A 23,988-nucleotide genomic window follows, 5' to 3' on the forward strand; every position below is an offset into this window, starting at 1 on the left:
GATAGGGTAAAAATTAGATTTAACACAAACTGCCTTAGGAGAATCAGTGCATAATTCAACTACAATATATCTTCTCAAAATTCAGGGTGAAGCCACAATGCCAATTTGCTACAATGCATTTTTAAGCAGAATAATGGAAAATACATAAAATCCTTATAAATATTCAGATGTGCATGTGGTATACTTTCCAGTTATCTGCCAGGACATTATAACAAACTCTGTCTTGACATGCTTAAAATGCATTCAGAGGGTCTTCAGGATCAGGTCAAGGAAGAACGCTTTCCACTAACAACAAAGGACACTAATTCCAGTGAGACAAACAACAGTAAAAACACAACAGAGATACAGATGGATTCAGAATTCATTGCTGATCCAGCTCCTATGGCAATATAACTGGAGCACTTCCAAGAATCAACCTTATTTTGGCCTTTCATTTTCTTTTTTGTCTTCTGATGACTGGGTTTTATGATTAATTAGATACCTCAAAAAATTAGTCTTCCAAGGACATAAACTTTTGGCATTTCCTGAGGTCATCTGAGCAACTGTAGCTCAAAGGAAAAAAGGTTTTAACCTTTTTTCCCCCAGAGGTTAAATGCATAAACATGGATTTTACACACTGTTGCTCTCAAATGAAATGAAACCAATCAGACTGTATTTGACTAACTTGACCAACTGGGTATTTTTCTATTGACAAGGCCAAAAGTATTTCATTCCTGTTTTTGATACCTCAAGATGTATGTGAAGGGTGGGAAAAGTACAGAAAAAGCATCACATTGAAACTCTCTCAAAGCAGTAACTAATGACTCCAGAACATCGGAGCAAACAGTACTCCACTCCAGGAACTCTGAAGACCCGGTGGAACAGAAATATTTCGAACCAAAATCCATTCTCTGGTGACCTGGACGGATTACAGCACAGTCCATGCCAGTTCAGCTATAGAAAGCAGACAGAAAAGGAAACGGATAAAAGATTTTGCTTTCTCTCTTCATTCTTTTGCTGTGCCCAAGGGAGGGAGGAGAATAGGCAAGTACATCTCACCAACTCTGCCTCCTCTTGCAGGACCAGTGATGCCCTAAGAACAGTGGCAGATTCCAAGTAAAAATTACGTGTCTTCCGTGTGGTTCCTTCCAGCCTCAAAACTGTAGTATGCAGAAAACTGTACAACCCGGGTCAACTTTTAATTACGTACATTCTGTTCCTTTCAGCATTTGTAGGACTGGGCAGTAGCATTGTGTCTGCTGATCTATAATTTACACAGACATGTGAGACAGTTCTACCGTACGTTGGGGAACACACCACACTAGACTCTGTTTTGGCACCATATAGACAGGAAAGCAGCTGTAGAAGCAAGCACACCTGGGATCCTACGTTCTATATGGTTAGGTAAAAACACTGGACTGACTAAAACAGTCGTGACTGCCTGTGTGGAAAGCAGCTGCCAGCACACCTCAGAGCGGGCTAGGTGTACCTGATCCACTGAAGCACGGTGCAGGAGATCCCCAGCGCCACATCGCAAAGGCAGAAATGGGGCTATCTGCAAGAAGCACACAGCAGGAACTAGCTGTGTAAGTCACACATTCGGTGTGAGAAACTCAACAGAAGCATGCCTGGCTAAGTAACAGGCTGAAGAGAGTCACAGTTTTCCCTTCTTTCCTGTTCTGTAATCAGGAAAAGACAGAGGCTTATTGTTGTTATTCCCATAGTCTTCTGCAGCATGCAGTTCGTGGCTTCGGCAAACTTAAAAGACAAGGAACGCTTGTTCCCAGCAGGGAACACCACAGACACAAATTTGGTTCCACTTTAAGAAATCACTGCATTAAAAATGCCACCTTCTTTCCTACAGCTTGGCTCCCTATATAAATGGATGGTCTTACCTGCTGCCTTAAATAACACTTAATTCCCTTTTTAATTGTTTATATTACTGCAGTGCACTGAAGATCTTCCCTCTGGTAATTCTACATTCTGCACAAGAGAGCTGGAATCAATTCTGCTTCGCAGGTGAACAATCATAATTACATACCAAGTGAAGTATGAACATCCACCTCGCAACTTGGCAGTCTCATTTTCTTGACTAGATCTGCACGGGTGTAACTGACTGCAGAGTCCAACCTTTATGAATCAGGAAGATGATGCAGACATTGCCTATCACGATTTGCATCACATTTTAGACAGAACCTGCAATGCTGGTTGCATGTTAGCAACTGTCACTGCAGGCTGTAGTTTGGGAACAGCTCTGCTCCAGGGGACGTTAGCTCAGCCCAGTCACGTTGAAATTTATGATGCTTTGCTGCAGAACGATCTGAGCTCACTGGCCAGCATAAATCGTTACAACAGTTTTGGGGATTCAATGTACCGTGAGAGCTAGTGCTAATGAAGGGTGAAATCATGACTGACAACTCTGATCTGTTTCATACTGCCTCACTCACTGTACATGCTAGGGCATTAACTTCCAAGAAGTTCTTGCTCTCCACTTCGTGCCTACCAACAACAAAAGGTAAATAAAGCCCCTATCCACCCAGAATGTGCAAACACATCAGTGAAAGACACGACTCTATGGCACCCGCCATCCTCTGGCTATGACAAAGTTTCTCATGGGTTTTTGTTGTTATTGATGTGGAGATGCATCCTACTCCACAGGTGGGTTAGCTGCTAAGTGCTGTTTCTCAAGAGTTAAAGGCAGGAGACAGGCACTTGCATACAGCGATTCTTTTAAAATGTAGTTCTGATCATCTTCATGATCCTTTGTTCAGTTCTAACATTACAACAGCATACATCACCAAAGTAGGTCCACTCATCAAAAGCACTTTTTGTGTGACAGAAATAACACTGGTTACCCCAATAGGATTTCCACACATAATCCGAGCTAACCACTTTGAAAACATACCTGCTTTTCCACAGGGTCCTCAGGTAAGCAAAGCAAAAACCAGCCCTACATTTATAGACTTTCACAGGTATACAAAACATTTTCCACTAGTCAAACATTGCAGAGGCAAAGATAAAAATCAGGATGTGCTAACTTCGGTAACAAAGTTTGGATTGCATAGAAATGTGTACTCATGTAAACAGCTTCTAGTATTTTCTCATTGTTCATGAAATAAAAAAGCAACTTTAAAACATGGCAAGAGGAATAAAAATCCACAACACTACATCAGTAGTGTTCCCTAAGACCACAACACTGAACACCCTAACAACTTTAAACGATAGCAGTATTTCTTCAGCAAATACCCTAGGAGGGGGTCAGCTGGCATGATCTGAAACACAGCTCAGACAGTAAGCAGATGGCAAAAAGGTACGCATGGTTCATCACCCCAACTCACCTTCAAGCTGGCCGCTGGACCTACTGTTAATACTGTGTAGGTCTGCGCTGACCCCCGATACACTCAGAGGATGTCTCGCCCAGCCCAGCATGCCATCTTCTCAGTGCAGATGCACATATTTGTTTGCTTTTTATGCTGGAAAAATTTTGAAGATGAGCATAGACAGGGTCATTCGCCGGGAGGTGGATGCAGTTAGGTGAGGACTTGCATTAACATTAAACTCATCATTGTTCTAGTGAAGAATAATAGTGTTTCTGCTTGACATTTCTATTTATCTAACTCATTGCCTATGCTCTAATCTTAGCATCGTGTTTAGGTTCCAGTTTTAGCAATTTACTGTACCTAAAATGCACCTTTTTTAGTGAAGCTGCATTCTTGATGGTAACCATAACACTGCCAAATGCACTGTTCAAAGAGCTGGTTTAATAACTTTAATTACTGTGCTTAATCACAAGACTTTGCTTAGCATATGGAAGTCTATTCCAGAGCACTTCATCCAAATTTGCCAAGGTTGGTAATTAGCAATGTAAGAAACCACTACCTGGATCTATTAGCTAATGTACACAGTTTTAAAGTGAGGCTCTCCCACAAGCACAACGTTTTTTTTAAATACTATGGGTTACAGACAATTTTAGTGAGCTAAGTAGTACTCATCAATACACAAAATACTAGTTTCTAATTAAGGAAGTTCCATTATTCACAAGCAGAATACCCACCTGAGCATCAGCCTCTAATGTTGGGCAACAGTGGGAACGAGCCTAGTACTAGAATGATTTTGCATCATCTAGGCTCAGTTTTCTGTTACACAAGTGCTTTCAGACAACGTCTTGCAATGGACTATTCGGGATGCAAACTTACTTTGTCTCTGGAGACTACAGTTTGCTAGTTTAGGAGGCCACATGCCTCCCAGTGCTCAGGGGCAGGTGAAGGAACATGTCAAGCCAGCCTCTTTCAGCCTTCCTATCTGCCATCTAGCCATTAAAAGGTTAAACAATTCTGCAACTTGAAGTAGTGAGCTAGAGGGCTGGACTTAAAAATGTAAGGTGGTACTTTTATTTACATTACCAACTTTTTGAATCAAGTGCCTGGCCTAACTGCTATCAAAACACCACCAAAATTTAAAATTCTTTATTTAAAAAAATTTTAGGAACTTAAATTAGAGGTAATATTAAGATTTCAGTGGTGCACTTAATGCATGGTTCAAAGTTCACTACAAATCAAATTAGCATGATGGTTGTTTATTTTGTAGAGGAAAAACTTATTTATAAATTATCTTCTGTAAAAAGTCCTCAGGTGCTGGACAATCCTAAAAAATGCTCATGAATTCCATGAAAAGCTGCAGACAGATAAAAGAACCTCGTAATGCTTTTTTCCAATCATTTTGAGAAGCTGAGAGATTAAAGAAGGCAAATTTTTCAGAGCAACAGTAAGAGCCCATCAAAGAAAGGTCTCAAGCTGGATTCAGAGCTTTCCAAACCCCTTCATTGGTTCAAAAATGAGTGTTTCATTGAACAAGCTCTCAATGAAGAGAGCAAGCAAAGCAAGCTGAACGTGCCCCACCAGCTACAAGCCAGGCAGTAGCACTCTGAATGAGTTGCAGGCAACAAAACGCTCTCACACTTCTCATTTAGCAAGAAATGGCACTGCTTTAGCTATGAAGCCCCCAGTACATGTGGCTATCCTGAGCTGGAAAGCAGCTCCACTTTGCCCAAAATGCTTAAAGAAATATTAATAGAGTAAAAAAAAACACGTCCTGCAACTCCCAACTTTAATCAGGTGATTACAACATCAAGCAGAAGGCACACAGATCCAATGTTTCTCAAAGCAAAGAAAGAACTCCACCAGGTCTTTCTGGTGACCACAGCAATCGCTAAATGGTTAGGGAATTCACTTTCTTGCTTGCTTTTCAAAACTATTGCTTCATTTCCTTTATTTTTAATGTTCAAGTCAAATGAAACATTTTGCTTGATCCTTTTCCTCCCATTTTAAATTTCAATTGAACCCCCCCTAAACTGTCAACAAATTTATTTTTGCTACATATTCTTCAGAATACTGTCAAACCTAAAATGCAGCTCCTCAAAAACTCTTCTTTTCTACAGCACATCTTGAAAGAAACCTGGAGATACTGAACCAACTGATTATCATGTCAATCCACTGCTGTCTCACTGTGTCAACCTACTACAAACCTCCTGGGACAGGACTAGGGTTTGGGTTTGGGGATTTTTGCTTAGTACAACCCTAATGTTAGCACAACAAAGGTTTTATGACTCAAAGGACATCAAAACTAAACTTAGTACAAAAAAAACAACTATTACTTTGATGTAGCTATTTCTATATTGTACTACTACATGTTGAAGTAATTCTTCCCTAACAAAAAAAAAACCCCACAAACCAAAACCGCCATAGTAATTTGTCAGTAAACCAGCATATAAGCAAAGAGACGTAATTTGCTATGGCAGAGAAATCTCCTCTGTTTCTGCCTTGTTTTGTTTCCTTTTATCTGACATAATAGTAGCTCAGAGTATGTTTGTTGTCTGATTGCATCCAAAGAACACTTCCACATAAAACAGGGGCTTTAAAAAACCTCACATCAAGAATCAAAGCAATACTGGGCAGGACAGTGGCCTGGTGAACTGCTGCATTTTCAAAGACAAAGGCAGAGCCTTCCCCACACAATCCACACAGCTCCAGTACTGCCACCCCACCCCACCAGGTCACCTTTGCTTGCCTGGCTTATTGAAGTTTTCAAAAAACATCTTTTTAATCCAGGACCTTTTCAGTCAAGCTGCCAGCCTGCTGATCCAAAAATAGCTCAATGCAAAACCTGTTAAAAAAACTCAACTGCCAAGGTAATCGGAGATGATATTTCTTTGAAGGTGCTGTACCAAAAGATGCATGTTTCCAGCACAGCTATAGAATGAAGCCTAGTATCAGCCCAATCAGATATATTTGCTGTTCTTATATTAAGAGCATTACGAAACATTCCAGGTGCTCATCTTAAATACTTACGAACTGATTTTCTACTACATGCGCTCCCCTACTATATTCATTTTACCAGTCCAACAGCGTGAAGGCATTTTGCCAAGGCTATCTGAACTCTTTGTGTAACCTGCCGCTTTCTTCTTTCCTTTAGGTTAACTGAGAATAAGTACATCTGTTCTTAAGACTCACGCAGTCTCTGTCAAAGAGAAAGTCCTGATTGTCTGAACTTTACAAATCTCACGTTATTCCTCTCCTCCAAATTGGGAGGTTTGGGCATAATTTTTCCAAAATTTTTCTCCATTTTTCTGGTTACCAGCCCACAGCATCTGTGCAATGCTATGGCAGTTCACTCTTTGTCCCATCTGGTGGGTTCTTCTGATTCCAAGATCTGTCATTGACTTAACTACAGGGAAGGGGGATGGGCTACAGCATTTTTGTAAATACTTTGCGCTGTGTCATGCACAATGAATCTCACGTACGCCTGTCACCCCACTGTCGCGTGGTTGAGTTTTTGGCAGATAGCTTGTAGGAATTTTTCTCTTTGTAGATGGTTGATTCTATTGGATTGTATTCATTAAAGAAAAAAAAAGATCCATTAAGAGCTGGTACTACGCATATTTTTCCATGCTGTTTTGCTACACGGCTTTCTTTCAGGGCCAAAATCTGTCCTCTCACACTTACTACAGCAAATTCTGTGTGCTTCAAGGAGAATATACCGTTTCCTGTATTCTTCATGTTAGATTTCTCATTAGATAAGACCTCACTGAAGGTAAAGGTTCACAAATTACTCGACTGAGACCACTAATTTTTCCTTTGTGACTTAACTCCAAACTCTTAGAAAGTGAAAACTTAGTGAGCTAAACCAGTGTCTCAGACATCTTCCTCTGATCTGCAGCATTCTGAATATGCTATCAATTTGTATGAAAGATCAGAAAAATAGTAATTGAAGAAACTGCAGTTTAAAAAAAAGTGGCCTCAAAATGTTCCAAAACAAAACACTCCTAATTTTAAATGTTATTTATGTGAACCTCTTCATATGTTTAGCAAATGTACTACATGCTGTATGAAAATGCCAGAAGTAGTTTAAAAATAAACCATTTTTTTCCTACAATACTACAGGAAAACATCATTAATCATCATAAAAATGGCCTTGTTTTCTTTAGAAAGGATGCATCCCCATTTCACTTTGATGCATATTACAATCTGCTATATATTAAACATTGTATAATACATGGAGTTAAGCAAAGTTTAGATTTTTGTTTTTCCCCAAAATGAAATTTTGGTATTTTAACTTTTGTTTCCAACCTGTATTGTAATAAAAACAGAGCAAAACCTTTTCATGCAATGAAAACGTCCTAAGATGTGACTGTTGAACAACAACATTTCCATTTTCTTCAATAAAACAAAACTTGTCAACATCCTTAACTGGAATGAATCTATTCTGGTGCTCTGGATTAAATCAAAAAGTTTATTTTAAGTCAGTTTGACATAAAATCACATTTACATATGGTGCCACAGTACAGTAATGGAAGTAGTACAGCACTAAATTGCACACTGCCAAAACAAAGAAAAAATGTCAGTGGGGGGACTGTTCCGTACAAGCGCTACACTTCACCTCTCTTTTTGTATCCATTACCAGACACTGTTAAAGAGATAAGATGCTGGACTTAAATCTGCCTTTTGGCTGATTAAGTTAATAATTCTTATATTCTTAAATTTGCATGTCCTCAGTTGTATCCCTCCTTTTATCCTTCTCCAACGGACTAAGCTCCCAGACTGCTCTACAACTCTTACAGGACATTTTAGTCACATGATACACTATGCTATTCACTTAAGAAATCAGAATTAATCTTGGAGGAAATTATTTTTTCAGCAAATCAAAATGTCCTCAAAACAATGCTCATTTTGCAGAAGCTGTACTTCTGTGCTGACAAAAAAAATATTAACGCTAAACTACTAAACAGCTCTTGTAACAAGACTTGTCTGCTGTACTCAATATGTATTTTTTGGCATAAATAAGTAACAGATGGTATTATGACAAAGTTGATCGAAGTATCTTCAAGTCAACGCAAAGACCTCCGAATTCCTCAATGTATTGGGTTTGTGCAGCAAGGCTTTGGTAGCAGGGGGGCTACAGGGGTGGCTCTGTGAGAAGCTGCTAGAAGCTTCCCCCATGTGCGATGGAGCCAATGCCAGGGGGCTCCGAGACAGACCCACCGCTGGCCAAAACAGTTTGTCAGTGATGGTGGTAGCACCTCTGGGATACCATGTTTGAGAATGGGGAGAAAAAGTTTCCGCACAGCAGCAGGAGAGGAGTGAGAATATGTGAGCGGAGCAGCCCTGCAGCCCCCCAGGCCGGCACAGGGGGAGAGGCAGGGGGTGCTCCAGGGCCGGAGCAGAAGCTCCCCTGCAGCCCCAGGGGAAGCCCATGGGGAGGCCGGCTGTGCCCTCAGCCCGTGGGGGTTAACGCTGGAGCAGATCCCACCCGCAGCCTGTGGGGACCCCACGCTGGAGCAGATCCCACCCCCAGCCCGTGGGGGTTAACGCTGGAGCAGGTGGATGCCCAAAGGAGGCTGTGACCCGTGGCCCCATGGAGAGAGGAGCCTGGGCTGGGGCGGGTTTGCTGACGGGACTTGTGGCCCCACAAGGCACCCACGCTGGAGCAGTTTGTGAAGAACAGCAGCCCACGGGAATGACTCATGTTGGAGAAGTTCATGGAGGTCTGTCTGCCTCAGGAGGACCCCACGCTGGAGCAGGGGAAGAGCATGAGGAAGAAGGAGCAGCAGAGATGTGTGATGAGGTGACCGCAGCCCCTGCTCCTCATCCCCCTGTGCCACTGGGTGAGAGGAGGTAGAGAAATTGGGAGTGAAACTGAGCTTGGAAAAAGGGAGGAGTGTGGGGAAGGGGTTTTAAGTTTGGGTTTTATTTCTCATTACCCTACCATAATTTGATTGGCAATAAAGTAAATTATTTCCCTAAACCGAGTCTCTTTTGCCCATGACAGCAATTGCTGAGTGATCTCCCTGCCCTTATCTCGACCCACGAGCCTTTCATTGTATTTTCTCTCCCCTGTCCAGCAGAGGAGGGCAGTGACAGGGTGGCTTGGGGGGGCACCCGGCATCCAGCCAGGGTCCAACCACCACACTCACAGAAATATTCTCAGTAAAATACAAAGGAGGAATGTCATAGCCTCTGTTTCAAGCATCTGATTTAGGCAGGAGTCACAGAAACACAAGCCTAAATATCTTTTACAGGCAAAAGAAACAGAGCAGCTCAGTTAAATGCTTATATTGCTGTAATGTACATTGTGTGAATGCTACTTTCCCTACAGCCTTTTCATACTACGTTTAAATCACTAATACCTTCAAATGACCAGAAACCAATGGCTGCTGCCTTTGACTTAGCTTTGATAAGAGTTTTTCTCTGCACACAGTGACTAGGTAGGGCACTTGTTCTAAAAATATGAACAGGCCATTTACCTGAAAACCGACACGAAGTCACATTGCCCCAAAATAATTTTCAAAAAATATTAACTTTGTTGATTTGAAAGAGCTTCCCTGAACCAGGGCTACAGTAAGATGATAACCATCTTTTTATCCAGCTCTCAAGAAGGTTATCACTAAGATCAATGGAAAAATGAATTATATGCCCTTGGGTGAAAGAAAATATTAAAGCTTGTAACTTAATGAAAGTTTAGAAATTCAATTATTAATCCCAAAGCTTTAAAGTTAAGCACTGCATAGGTTTTCAGTCACACTTGTGATTGTCTTCTGTGACTTACATTCTTAATTACCTGCTGAGCCATAACTATAAATATACTGTTTTTCAGATAGCTTGTTGGGTAATGATGGGAAAATAAACAAACATAGCTCAAACAGTTTCTTAGCCAGAAGAGCGTTTCAACTTGCTCTGTTCTAATCAATTCACGAGTGCTGTTCATAGATCATGCATGGATCAGATATCTACAAAAGGAAACATAATGAAGCCAAGATGTTGTTTACACTAACACTAGAAACAAACGATAGCAAGAGTCACGAACTAGCACAGGAACTGGTTTAGAGTTCCCTATCCATATATTTTTTTAGTTACACAGTTCTTAAAGTGGTTTTTTTTGTGGACAGTCTACCATCAATCAAACAAAATATTTCATTTCAATTTTTTTATCAAAGGGAAATGCAATAAATGTTATTTAAGAGTTATTAAAAGAGCATATCACAAACAATAAATGCACTACCTAAAAGCTAAAATAGGAAACAAATGTAACTAATAGATACAATAAATATAAATAAAGACTTGTTTAGAATTCAAAAAACTTTTTAACGGAGTATCTGTCTGCTCTGTGAAAGGCTCTTCCTTCCTACTCTCATTGAATTTATCTGCACATCCACATGTCACAGTGCCTGAAACAAAAGATGGAGCCCTTCAAGGAGCTTGGATGTGGCTCATCCTCATAGTATCTATATATCAAAAGCACCACTGATATATGCTATACAGTCAGCGGTTGACCAGCTGGTATGATATCCTGTGTTGTGAACACAGCTTGCTATGCAAAGCCAAAAGCTTTCTTGATTCATCCATACAATTGTTTTAACGAAACAACAGCCAGAAGCAAGGCATAGTAGTGAAGGATTCGGGTTGCACTTTTTATTATTTTATCAATTCCTCTTTTAAAGATGAAAAAGGGGATAGGGGAATAAAAAGTTAATCTTTAGTGAGTATTTTAAGTACAGCACTCCAAAAACATCCCTGAAGAAAACTACAGTAAGATAAACATTCAAAATCACAATCTAGATGCCATAAAAAAGAAATTACATATGCCATGGAGAACAGCATCAGCCTGCATATGATTTTAATGTGACAAACTGTTAGCTACTGATTAACTTAAAGCTCATACTATTGAAAATATCTCTGTCCACTTACAGGTATAATGCTAAGGACTGCAATGAACGTAAGTCAAAGAGATTAATGCACTGATTTTCATTCCTCATTTATAAATGCTTTATCAGCACCACCACTGCTGAGCCTCCTTTTAGGTCCTCTAATAATCAAAAGAGCAGCCCAACCAGAATATGCCATACTGCAAATTGGAAGAACTGCAGAACTCATCACTAACAGACTGCACACCCAGAAGATCAGAAAACCAAAGACCAAAACTGTATTACGATCGTTTGGCTTACAGGTTTGGGGATCCACCTCCTGAAGAATTCTTATTTCTTGTCAGACTTGTCCATTGCCCTCTGTTCACAAAATACAGCTCACAACTAGATAAAGTCACTCATGTAACCTTCAGAAAGCCACATCTAAATCAGGCCATGTATCAGAGCACATGAAGACAGCTTTATCACAATGAAAACTGGGAAATGTCAGTCCTAACAAGAAGGAGAAAGAGCTCAAAATCTCTGTGACCTAATACCAAGCCACTTGTTTCATCTTCCTCTGAACACTGAACAGCTTTTGCAGCTATTTAACATGCAACAATTGCAAGATTTCAGTGTGACAAATTGGCAGTTTTAATGTTTGTTTTGTTTCTGATGTTTATTTTTGCCAAGAGCTTAAAAATCATTCTGTTCATCAGTGATGGAGCATAAGCACTACTGTAGGCAGACGTGGAAGAATATGAAAGGAAAACATGTAATCTTCAGGGAATAAAAATCCCACACACCATTAATATTAGTAAGTTAAAATTAGACACAGTCTTGACGTCCTGAATTGCCCAGGAGTGTAATCAGATTCCAAGCATTATAACGTTGGGAAGAGTGTCTCTGACCTAAATGCTCTTCTCATCATGAAATGTCAGCAATAGTGACCTAAAGCAACTTCACCCTGAATTTGGTCTGCCTTTGATAAAATACCATGATGAATCTGCAAGATAATAGTAACTTACATGCCAAAACTAGAAAAAAAGGCCAAAAGGTCACAATTCGAGGAAGAAGCCTTTCAGAAGAGAGGACTGCTGCAAAGCCAGTGCTGCTAGCATGATCCACAGGGGCTCCCCTGACAAGCCTGCCTGGGGCACTGTTAAAATGACCAGTTCAATGCCTGTGGAGATCCAGTTCCCTAATTTTTGATCGAGCTATGTATTCTTGGCATCAGTTATGCCCCACAGAATCTGATTTGACAGGCAATTAAAAGTCCATTGTTAAATAAATTCTGAAATAGCCAAGACAAGCGGACTGACTTCCTAAGATTAGTTTCTTCTGTTCATATTTTGGGGACTGTGTAAGAAAGTGAAAATAGGCACTATTTTGAAAGAACAGATCCTTGTGACATTTCATACACCAAACAGCTAATACATACAGATGTGCAACAGCCCAAAAAAATTCTTAAAACATATAAAATAGTCCCCTGTGCCACGACCATCACAAAGCAAAACTGCTGAACAGGGTACATTCATGTGCAAGGGCTGGCTCTCAAGTAAAATGGTAGCTGCAGTTTAGTTAACCACTCCCTGAAAGACACCATGGACATTTGTAGATACGCTGCTCGTGTGCTTTCCAGCTGAAGTTAGTAACTATTTTAAGGCTAGAAAAGCAGACTACAGGGGCTGCTTTATGGCCGTGGGAAAGGTAATTCAATCTGTGAAATTCAACCTGTCATCAAAAAATTTCACCCAGATTTCCTTTCGCCATCATTGTTTTCTTGCTCTTGTCATCACTTCTTCACTGAACCTCTCTCCAGAAACCAGAAGGATGAAGAATCATATCAGGAAGTAAAAGGCAGAAAAAGCCACTTACGAAGCCAATCATTGAGTCAAACAGGAAGGCAGCTGGATATCGTAAGACTATGAGCAGAACAGGGCCTTATTCTAGCATAGCGTGCAGAAAGAAGACTGGGACAGAAACAGAGAGATTAAACAAAAGGGCAACTTGAAAAGTCGTTTACTGCTCCTCAAGAGTAAGACCTAAAAATTTCAGGAATTCAGATATTACTGTAAAAAATAATGCTTTGATTATTTCCTACAATGATGAATAGATTTATAGCTGAAAATAGTGGATGCAGCATACTGCTTGTCCTGTATTGCATTGGCATGTACTCTGTTCCCCATTCTCCTGTTTATTCCAGTGAAAGCAAATGCTTCACATAAAACCTAAATCCTCCTCCTTCCTCTAGAATCATTTTCCAGCAGAATATGTTTCAACTGTATGACAGGACTCCAAATAAAAGCAAAAAAGCATCATCAAGCCAAAAATACATGTTGTATAATTATAGTCTTTCTGAATCAGAGTACCTGTGGATGTATCCACTGTGAAAAAAGAAGAAAATTCTCCCGGGACTAGTTCATATGTGACAATGCCATATATTCCCGAATCTCTGTCTGTGGCAACAACATTGATGATCTCTGTTCCTGGCTGTGTGTGACTACTGATGCTCGCCACATACACGGCTTGCTCAAAAACAGGTTGATTATCATTAATATCTTCTATCTCGATGCGAACAAAAGCTTGGGCACTCAATCCACCCTGTTGGATAAATTAGAAAGATAAAAGCAAAAACCAAGGTCAATTTTAAAAGTGTACACAATAAAATGATACAAATCTGGCTTCAGCCCATCATTAGGAAACAGAACATGCTACAACAATATTGAAAATGTCTGTTAAAACCAACTTACCCTATCTGTAGTACCTCAAAATACTGCATTTAGGCAAGCTACATGCTCAGAACACCACCAGTGGGCTAAGTACACAAAGAAGTTCAACTTCTTACAATTGTGAGGCCTGAACACAAAGTTATTTTTGTTAATACTAATGAGCACTACGCATATCACATCCTTGCTAGTCTAACCACACTTGGTTTTACTGTAATCACCTACACACCACTTTTTCCTTCACAGATAGAAGTCAGGGTTTTCTGCCCCAGAAATACATGCCCCTCAGGTGACCAGTGCTTCAGTAAAACAAAATAACTTTCTATCTACCAATCTTCCAGTTTTTAAAAGTATAACCATCATAACAGCAAATATCCGGCTTTTTCAACTATTAAGAACCCAGACTGAGAGCAGAGCAGTGCAGGACAGCCAAAAGCTACCTGTCAGCTGCTATCTGCAAGACCTATCCTCAATTTATCACTCTGGCAGGTTCAAGCAGTTCTGTTCATGCAGTGTGTGTCTGTGTTCATAGATGCATATTTTATTTGTGTATATATGTGTGTGAGTGTGTGCATATATATGTACATGTGTTTGTCTACATGCCCATACCTTCACTTTGTGTACACTGAGTTGGAACACTGTAAATTCAACTGAAGCACATAGCTGAAACAATTTGTCAATACAAAATTCGTAACCGATTACATAAAATTATTTCCAGTGCATTTGTGATTTTGCAGGGAAAGAGGTCTGACCATGCTTTCTAGGGGGTTTGGCTCAACTGCTCTGCTTTTGTTTCTTTTCCCTACACAAAGAGCTAGGAAAAGCGCCAGGCCTTGGTCGCAGGTTTGGCACATCTCTTCGCTACCCCAGCTCAGCTGCTGCGCTGCTCTCCACACAGTTGAAGTTCCTGCTCCAGGTGCCCACCAAGACCCCACTGGAATACTACATGGGCAGCCAGGGGACCACCTTCAACCTTGCTCTGCAGTGGAACCAGAGAACCAAGGAGCAACTGCAAGCTGGCTTACCAAACTGTGCTACAGCAAAATCACAATTTGCAATGGCAAAGTACTGAATTTGTGACAACCTGGAAAAAAACACAATTCTGAGGGTGCTGAAGTGTAGACCCCACAGGGCCATGAGTGAAACAAATGGCAATTTACTTCTTAGAGATGCTACCTCATATTCTCTGCAGACTCTGTCCATCAGTTTGGAAGGGTTCGTATTTCCAAACTTAATTTACAGCTGTAACTACAAACATTTTTAAAAGCAGCTCCACTGCACACATCTAACAGTGAATGCTGTGGCACTGACATGTGCAATAGAGGCACAAAGCAAAAGATGTGATGTATAGCCTGCATGTGCTGTACGCAGTACATGAAGACACAGAGGAAGTATACTGTGCTCAAAGTCATGCTGAGCACGCTGTGCTTGCACCCATCAGTCACTTACAGAAACTGCTGACACAGATCAGATGTTGGTGCATACACATGCCAAGCTATGCTGAGCTAGCCCAAACTTCATCTTGCAGTCACAGTAGCTATGATATAAAAAAAAACAAACTAGGTTGCATATTTCAGCAACCTAATTGTTCATGTCAATTGTTTTTAAACTTGACCTTCATGAGACTATCCAATGATTCAGACTGACTACTATTCCTTTAGGCTTGCCCTGCAGCATAACAATCACCCCAAAACTACTTCTGAGGGTTTGCTTATTATGTCCACAATTTCAGACTTACTTTTGGCCAAAAAGTACTACCAGCATTCTCTTCCACATTTCCATTGGGATTTTTGCCTTGTTCTGTTTTGGGTTTTTTCTTCCATGTAGTAATATCACCTCTGTTGAGTGACAGTGACATTCCCATGAAGGCTCAAGTATGTGGAAAATTAAAGATGACCTTGTGTATCGTGTGTCTGTTTCACTCTCAGACTAGGAGATCTGGCCCACATGCTCCTGCTGTGCTTGGGTTTTCTTCTGAAGAATATAAGGCATGGCATGTGTCCAGGGCTTACATTGCTATGGAGGCAGCCAGCAGTCAGGACACATACCTGGGGACTAGGACTGTGAAGGCATGCTGGTTTTGGCTGGGATAGAGTTAATTTTCTTCATGATAGTTAGTATGAGGCTATGTTTTGGATTTGTGCTGAAAACAATGTTGATAACACAGGGATGTTTTAGTCACTGCTGAGCAACACGAGGCCTTTTCTGTCTCTCACCCCATGAGCAAGCTGACCTCAACTGACCAAGGGGATATTCCAGACCATATGACATCACACTCAGCATACAAAGCTGGGAGGAGGAGGAGGAGGAAGGGGAGCACATTTGGAGTGATGGCATTTGTCTTCCCAAGCAACCATTACTGTGATGGAGCCCCACTTTCCTGGAGATGGCTGAACACCTGCCTGCCAACGGGAAGTGCTGAATGAATTCCTTGTTCTGCTTTGCTTGTGTGCATGGCTTTTGCTTTACCTATTACGCTGCCTTTAACCATCCGTTCTCTCACTTTTACCCTTCCAATTCTCTCCCCCAACCAAGCAGGGGGAAGCGGGCAAGCAGCTGCATGGTGCTTAGCTGCTGGCTGGGGTTAAACCATGGCAGCAGGGTACTGTGCTACCATCAGCCTCAAAACGGAAGCAGCCATGAAACCCTCTGCTGATAGGGACAAGTGGAGAATGCAGATCTAGTGGGCTCACTACTGACACCCCAACCCCACCTTGGAGAGAGTTTCTTCCCCAATACCTTGGTTTCCACAGGAAAGAAACCCCTGCACAGGAGCTAAAAGGGAGGCCCATGTGCTCTGTTCACTGTCAGAAGATGCTCTGTGGCTATCAAGTACTTTAGGACAGAATCAGAAACATTTCTAAGAGGGCCAAGGGAGAAGCGAGGTCAAGAATAAAAACCATCTAAAAAGATGGTTCTAACAGCATGAAACCAAACTGCAAAAACTCATGAGAACTTCTCATGAAGTTAAATTACTTCTTCCAAGGTTCATTATTGCTAAACAGACATTAAAAAAACCCTAACACCACACTCCAACCAATTCATATTTATCCTACAGAGTTACATAAAGACTGGAAAGTCTTTGGAAATTGATTAATTCTAAGTATATGGGGGAACCTAATCTCTCAGAAGACAGACCAAATTCTATGATGGAGACAGAACCTTCTTTTTCAAAAGCAGCAGTGTATCCCCCACACACAACTCAAGTACAATATTAACTGGTAATGGCCCATTTCTTGCTCTGGCTATCAGAATTCTTAACTATCATCCCAAATAGGAAGGGACAAACTGCTTTATTTCTAACCACATGGATGTAATTTATCTACTCAGGAGCAAGCACAACATAGATCTTCCAAAATACGAAGGCTGATTTAAACAAGTCTGTTGCTGATAGAAAATCACATTTGTCAAAACATGTTACAAGCAACAGAAACCCATAGTTTTTTCGTTTTGCAAGCCCCTTCTCAAATATTAAAGTATTTTTAACGACTGTTGGGCTGTTTGATGCCACAAGTAGTCACAATTAGAATGGCTTCTTCGTCAGACTCCTGAGAGTTGTGTGCCCTGTGGAACAAAGAGGGGACATAAACTACCACCAAATCAAAATAGCCACAAGTAGTATTTTCTTTACTTTTTGCAGGACCAAACTTGTGTGAAAATCCAAAGCCATTAGTATGCTTCTATCATGTGTCAAAAAAAAAAAAAGGAAAATTAATCCTGCCTTTGGCATGAGTCTCTTTAGCTTAGTAAGTAGAAAAGGTGCTATTTTGAATAGCTGTATTTCTTTGTCTTGATGCTGTAAAATGATTAAGAATCCATCAAGATTTGGACCACTGGTAGCCTCCAATGTTTTTGTCAATGAACTGTGCTGTCAACTTTTTGTTCCAAACTAAACTGTGATATACAAGATCTGACATGAAGACATATTTTCTTTTTTCTTCTTTTTTGTCAAACCTAAAAAGACATGTCACCTTGCAGTCATAATGCTGTCAAAATAGAGAGATATCACCAATTCTTATAAAAGCCTTAACCTCTCCAGAAGGTTTTCCTGCGTCGAGTATTTCTCTCTGTGTTTCAATTGCTTCAGTGTAAAAGAGAAAATTGGACAAGCAGTACGGTTTAGAAAAAAGCAAGTGATGAAGAACAAAGTATTTTTCTATGCTGAAAGGCAGTAAGAGGGTCACTAATAGACCTGCCAATGGTATTTTACCTTTTGCAATGATTATGTAGCAGCTGAAAAACTGAAGATCTAACATTCCTATTGAAGATATACACAAGGATGCTTCTTCTCATCTCCAGTTGATTATTAAGATAATAAGAATTTTAATTACCTCCCAACACCATTAAATGGCAGTCTTCAAATCACCATTAGGGGCAGTCCTATCACAGCATTCAAGAACCTCACTTGGAGAAAACAAAACCAAGGCAGTCCAATCTGCAAAGGGAAAAGGCATCAACCCCCCTAAACCCAACCTCTGGACTATCAGTAGGGCACAGAGATTGGTCTGTGGCACCCCTTATACTGGTGGGGGACAAAGTGGAAGAACACACTGCCTGTGCTCTGCAGTTTTTGAAACTTCTCACCACACCGATGAAGAGAGTGGGTACACCAGCACAAGGTCCTGTTAGCTTCAGAAATGTGCATTGCTGGAATTGGTCCATGCCTGGTAGCAGCTCTTACAAGCATAGGTCATACAGTCTTCCCCAGGTTTTGAAGAAAACTGCGTGGGCCAGCTGCTCCCAGAGTCAAGGCTGGACACTCCTGTACGCTTCTATTTGTGCACCAACCCCAAGACTGCAAAACTCAGATTTTGGCTTTGAAGGCCAGACAACTGTCGTGTGTAAGCAGGTAGTGCAGATGCTACTAGACAGAATTTAAATTAGCATTAGTCCAATTAAAATTTCCCTGGATGACAACAGGTTTTCTTTAGCAGTCACAGTCATTACTGTTTATTTGGTTGAAAGAAAAAGAGGAGTGACAGGCATCATAAAAATGCAAATGAATAAACAAAATGATTGAATTATGCATGATACAGAGCAATAAAATTTGCCACTGTACAGCAGCAAAAGTGTGTGCTGTTAAAATAAAAGGTTTCCTGGATGAAAATGAATTCACATCAAGACTCTTAAAGGCAGAAGAACACAAAACAAAGGAAGCACAAATTTACATATATGGTTAGTTTGGAGACCCCCAAGAAAATAGAGAAGAACACACAATGGAGTGTCCACTACAGTCACATTGGCTCTTTTTTGTTTGTTTTCACAAACAGAAGAATTAAAAATGTATCAGATCAAATTTGCACATATTCAAAACAAATGAACAAACAAAATCACTAATTTTGTCCCCTATACTGCTTTGGAAGCATGCATATACTTTGATTACTGATTGATTTTATTATTAATCTGATTTTTTTTCCAGAGAGAGAAAAAAATTACAATTTTAATATCATTACAAGAAATTTTCAGCTGACTGTAAATTCGAAGACTGCTCAAACACCTGCTGAGGCTGTTTCTGATGTGTCACAAGTGCATAAATATAGCTGATGTGACCAAGGGTGCAGTTTGAGCAGGGGATGTCCCAGGCAGAGCTGGCACACAAATCCCAGGAGTTACCCTCCCTACTGGAACAGCTCTGTCTGCTGCAGTTCAGAGACCAAAGGAGAGGGCTAGATGCAGATGCTGTGGAATTCCGTGCAAACACCTTTCTATAAACCTAACTACATGATTTCTTTTCATATAAAAGCATTTCAAAGAGGAGTACCAAATATGTACGTGAAGTGACTTTGCGACCAAAACTAGCTCTGCCAACTGGAAAGGTCAATGCTAATATTATGATCAGCCTCAACCCCACTTAATCAGGATGTGTATTTAACACCAGTTTAACAGAATCTGTTTTCCACTTGCCTCCCCACAGGCTTTTGTGTGTTATTTCAGTTCTCCATTACACTTGCTGCATAACACGTAAAAGACGTGACCAACAAGCTCCGAAACCATGTAATGGAGTAGGCATGGACAGGTGGAGGAAACTGATAGTTTTGCTGTAAGATAAACTGAGCACCACCTGGAAAATACTTTCTTTTCCTCCTCACTTAATTAACTTTGTTACCTTCTTTTCATCTCTCTTCCCCCCCTCCCCTTGTCAGCAGTGACCCTTAGTCTTCCTCTGTCTTTTCTGCACACACATCTCCCCTGATCATAGCCTCTGCTTTGAACTCCACACCTAACATCTTTAATCCATCAAAACTAGCAGCAGAATGCCAGGAGATAAAATAGCCTACTATAATTCAATTGCAGAGTGGCTCAGCATAACTTCAGGTTTAGCGAAAATTTTAAAAAGCCAATATTGAATTTAGGTGCTTTAGTATTTAGGTGTCAGGCAAATTTTTAGAAGAGAAATCAATGGGATCTACAAAATGCTGACTTTCAGTAAAAAGCGCAAGTCCTGCTTGTCACAGACGAGGCAATAAAAAATTGATCCCCTCTCCCCATTACTGAATTTCTGAAAACACAAGGATCCTAAATTAAGACCAATTTAAAAATGAAATACTCTATAGTTTCAATGCATTGGGTGTTTTCCTTTAACTTCTGATGTAAGATTTATCACTCAAAATAACGTAACCAAAAAAATGCATCAAGCTTTCTTCATGTTAACTTTTTTCCCCTGCCTCCCCACATTTTCAAAATAATCTTCTGGACCAGACCAGATATCTTAGAAACTTGTCAGAATTTCAGTGCTATTATTCAGCTCTCACGTACACTGTTAGTGACACTGATCTTGATATTCCAGATATGTGTATGTTTTTTACATTTAAACAGCTTCAAACCACATGAGTGAGAGGAAAAATGAAGTGATAAAGTATAGCAGAACACAATTTTCTGCTGTTATACATTGTAATACTGCTTTACTGTTCGAGGCCTGGATGTCTGTACTCAGGTGCATGCTACAAAATTTTGCCTAGAAAGGAATTCTGAAGACAGAAATCACAAATCAGAGAAATTCCAAAATGGTCACATGGACTTACTTCTGCTGTAAAGATTACAGATGCTGTCGTAACAAAAAAGACTTACATTTTTAAATCATTAGGTGTTCAAATAAGATAGAGTCAGAAAACATACCAAAAAAAATCCTTATATAACCATTTATCCTCAAAAGAAATCTATGGGGAAGAAAAGGCACACTCCTAAAGGCACCATTCATACCAAAAAATGCTTCTGTAGCCTCTGAAATAAACACTGAATAGTGACAGCTAAAGAAATAAAGCAGATTAACTGCTTAGCTATTACACATATATCCAAATTCAACAGCATACAAATATACCCTCAACTTCTATATTCTCAAAATGCAACAATACCAAGCATCAACTGCAGCTATTTAAGTTCACTAAGTTTCTTCAGTGTACAGTAACAAAAAGTACACACATTTTAATGAAAAATACCATATTTCTAGCACAACTGCATTTTTAAAAACTCATATTAGATACACCTACGACAGTATCTTAAATGCAATGTTAATATTCAAAGTATGAAATAAAGATTGTATAGCCTGAAACAACTTAATTTCAATGTTTTTCAGCTCAAATTGTGCTGTAAAATGCAGCCTGAAAAACATTTTTAATAGTGTCCTTATGTTTATTTTAGTATTCAAAGACAACCAGTAATCTTCTTCAGCCTCCTCACAGTTCACCACTTAAGCTGAAAATAATTAAGTACCAGCTGCTCTCTTTCTGGGCCTCTGATTGCAAATAGCCTGTGGATACCTTCATAACAAAATGAACCCAGGAATTTCTTCCCATCTTTTCAGGGGTCACGCTACCCAAATTTTCTTTTCACCTGGCATCAGATAGACCACGTGTTTACACCCAGAAATCTCAATGTGTTTCTACCACAATGAACGTCTCCTCGCCCTTCCTGCCAGAGATCTGAAATGGATTGTTTCAGGCACATACTACCACCCTGCCCTCACCATACCATGAATACCCACTTCCAAGCACCAGATCTTGTAATGTGGGAAAAATTTCAGACATGCCGCTGCAGGGAGGCTGTACCCAGCCACAGCAGCAGCAATGGCATCAGCTAGCTAGAAAGGACAAGGAATTTATCCAGGAAAGTCACTGGCATGCACAGGAGCCACGCAGCTCTAGCACAAGTTTATTACTGCTGCAGTCACCTTGAAAGCAGGAAGCAGAGGTAACCTGGAGTCCACTGGTTCCAAGAGGAGGAAGAAAATCAGCAGGGACTTACACATCCTAGAAAGGTTTCAACACCTTGTTTAGGAGTAATTGGGGATTTCACAGCCAATGTTATCAGTTTGGGTCAAAATTTATGGTTCATGAAGTATCACTTTCTGCGTTCTGTAGAGGTAAGAAATGCACATTCATGCAATTTTTACCTACTCATTACATTCTCATTTAGAAGTACACACCACATCCAAATTTACAAGTGCATTCACAAATCTGGCAGCATGGAAAGATGAAACTTACCCCATCTGTAGCTTTTACTAAGAGATCATAAGTGGTCGGATCTTCTTCTCTGTCAATGTCTTGAGACACACAGATCTGACCAGTACGTGGGTCAATCTGGAAGGCTTTGGATTTTTCATAATAATGAAATCCATCGTAAAGAAAATACTCAATTTCACCAAACCGGTCGGCATCTGCATCTGTTGCCTTGACCTGCCAGGAAACAGAGAGGCAAAATTAAGCCAGTGAAACTATTACTCATTCATTCAAAAATCAGAGATACTTTGTTCTGAAGTTACCTGTTTGTGTTGTAAAAGCAAATGTGCATGCGCACAATAAATACAAACATATTCTGCTACCTAAGCTGTCTGCCTGCAGTTCATAAAATAATGACCACGACTGACAGTGTAAGCACTGCAACAAGCATGCAACATCGATTAGACCTGTCCATAATATTACCTGTTTATGTGTCAATAATTACCTCAATCAAGTGGGCTTCCTGTGACTGGGAAAGCCACGCATGTTAAGCCGTGTCAGTAGACCATACATGAAGCCACTTTCCTTTCATGTTATTTTTACCAGTTGCGGTAGGTCTTACGAAAACTACAGCATAAATAGATCAGAAAAGGGCTGCAGGACATTCTTACCTAATGCATTTTCTAAAAGACTCCCCCAAGCTCAATTCAGCACTCTTTCAGGGCCTGGTGGCACAGTGAGCCATGCAAGTCAAGGAATGGAGAAGTTTTTGATGTCCAGTCCACTCTTCAAGGACCTAGAGCTCTACCAACACAACTAAACACGACCATCACATGCATGCACAGCACAAAGCAGGACATGCACAGGCTGCGGCAGGTCGCTGTGAGAGGCTTTATCACCTCACCTGTGTAGTCTTGCATGTAGCTGTAACTGCTGAATGACAAACGAGCCTAACATCTTTTATTTTCAGCTATATTAAGTACATCTGATGCAGCATAAATTCTGCCATAAATCCCAAACAAGACATGAAAACCTGGAGCAGCTTTCAAGATGCTGCATGACCGTCCCTCAGCTGCATTTTAAAGGACTCACAAGGCATTACACAAACAGTAGGAGGTCAATGCTCTTTAACAGAACATGCGATTAAGGCACGCACCACCCGATAATTTAAAATCATCAGGTGATTTTAGATTTTAATACAGGAAAAACCCAAACCTTTCAGGTATGTTCTAACATTAATACTTTGGGGTTTATGCACATAGGAGTAGTCAGAAATCAACCTACCTCTTAAAATATTTTAATAAACGCTTACCATAGTGATATGTTTTGCCAATAACATATACATGTGCACTGCACGAGGAGAAGCTGAGGGATCTGGGCTCGTTTAGGATGGAGAAGAGAAGGTTTGAGAGGGGCTTTAATAGCCACCCTCCAGTGCCCAAGAGGAAGCTACTGGAAGACACTGCCAGGCTCTGTCCCCAGACGAGCCAACAGCAGTCACACACTGAAGCTGGAGAGCTGGACCTAAGGCAGGATTTTCACTGTGAAGATGATTCAGCACTAGAGGTTCCCTGCTCAGAGCGGCTGGAGTCTTCATCTTTGGAGTTTCAAGACTCAAGTGGGCACAGCCCTGTGTGGACAGAGACATCCCACCACCCCCTCCATCCCC

General features: G+C 40.5%; 1 protein-coding gene across 1 annotated transcript in view; it reads right to left on the minus strand.

Moving 5' to 3' along the window:
• DCHS2 (dachsous cadherin-related 2) overlaps positions 1 to 23,664 on the minus strand; it is a 72,979-nt gene extending 49,315 nt beyond the window's left edge. The window contains exons 1-3 of the mRNA XM_027804509.2: positions 23,632 to 23,664; positions 22,365 to 22,556; positions 13,528 to 13,759 (exon numbers count right to left, since the gene is read on the minus strand). Coding sequence (XP_027660310.2) covers positions 13,528 to 13,759; positions 22,365 to 22,556; positions 23,632 to 23,664 — 457 coding nt within the window. The remainder of the gene's footprint in view (positions 1 to 13,527; positions 13,760 to 22,364; positions 22,557 to 23,631) is intronic.
• Positions 23,665 to 23,988: the final 324 nt, after the last annotated feature.

Source organism: Falco cherrug, chromosome 1, assembly GCF_023634085.1.
Source record: "Falco cherrug isolate bFalChe1 chromosome 1, bFalChe1.pri, whole genome shotgun sequence".
In the NCBI taxonomy this organism is placed as follows: domain Eukaryota; kingdom Metazoa; phylum Chordata; class Aves; order Falconiformes; family Falconidae; genus Falco; species Falco cherrug.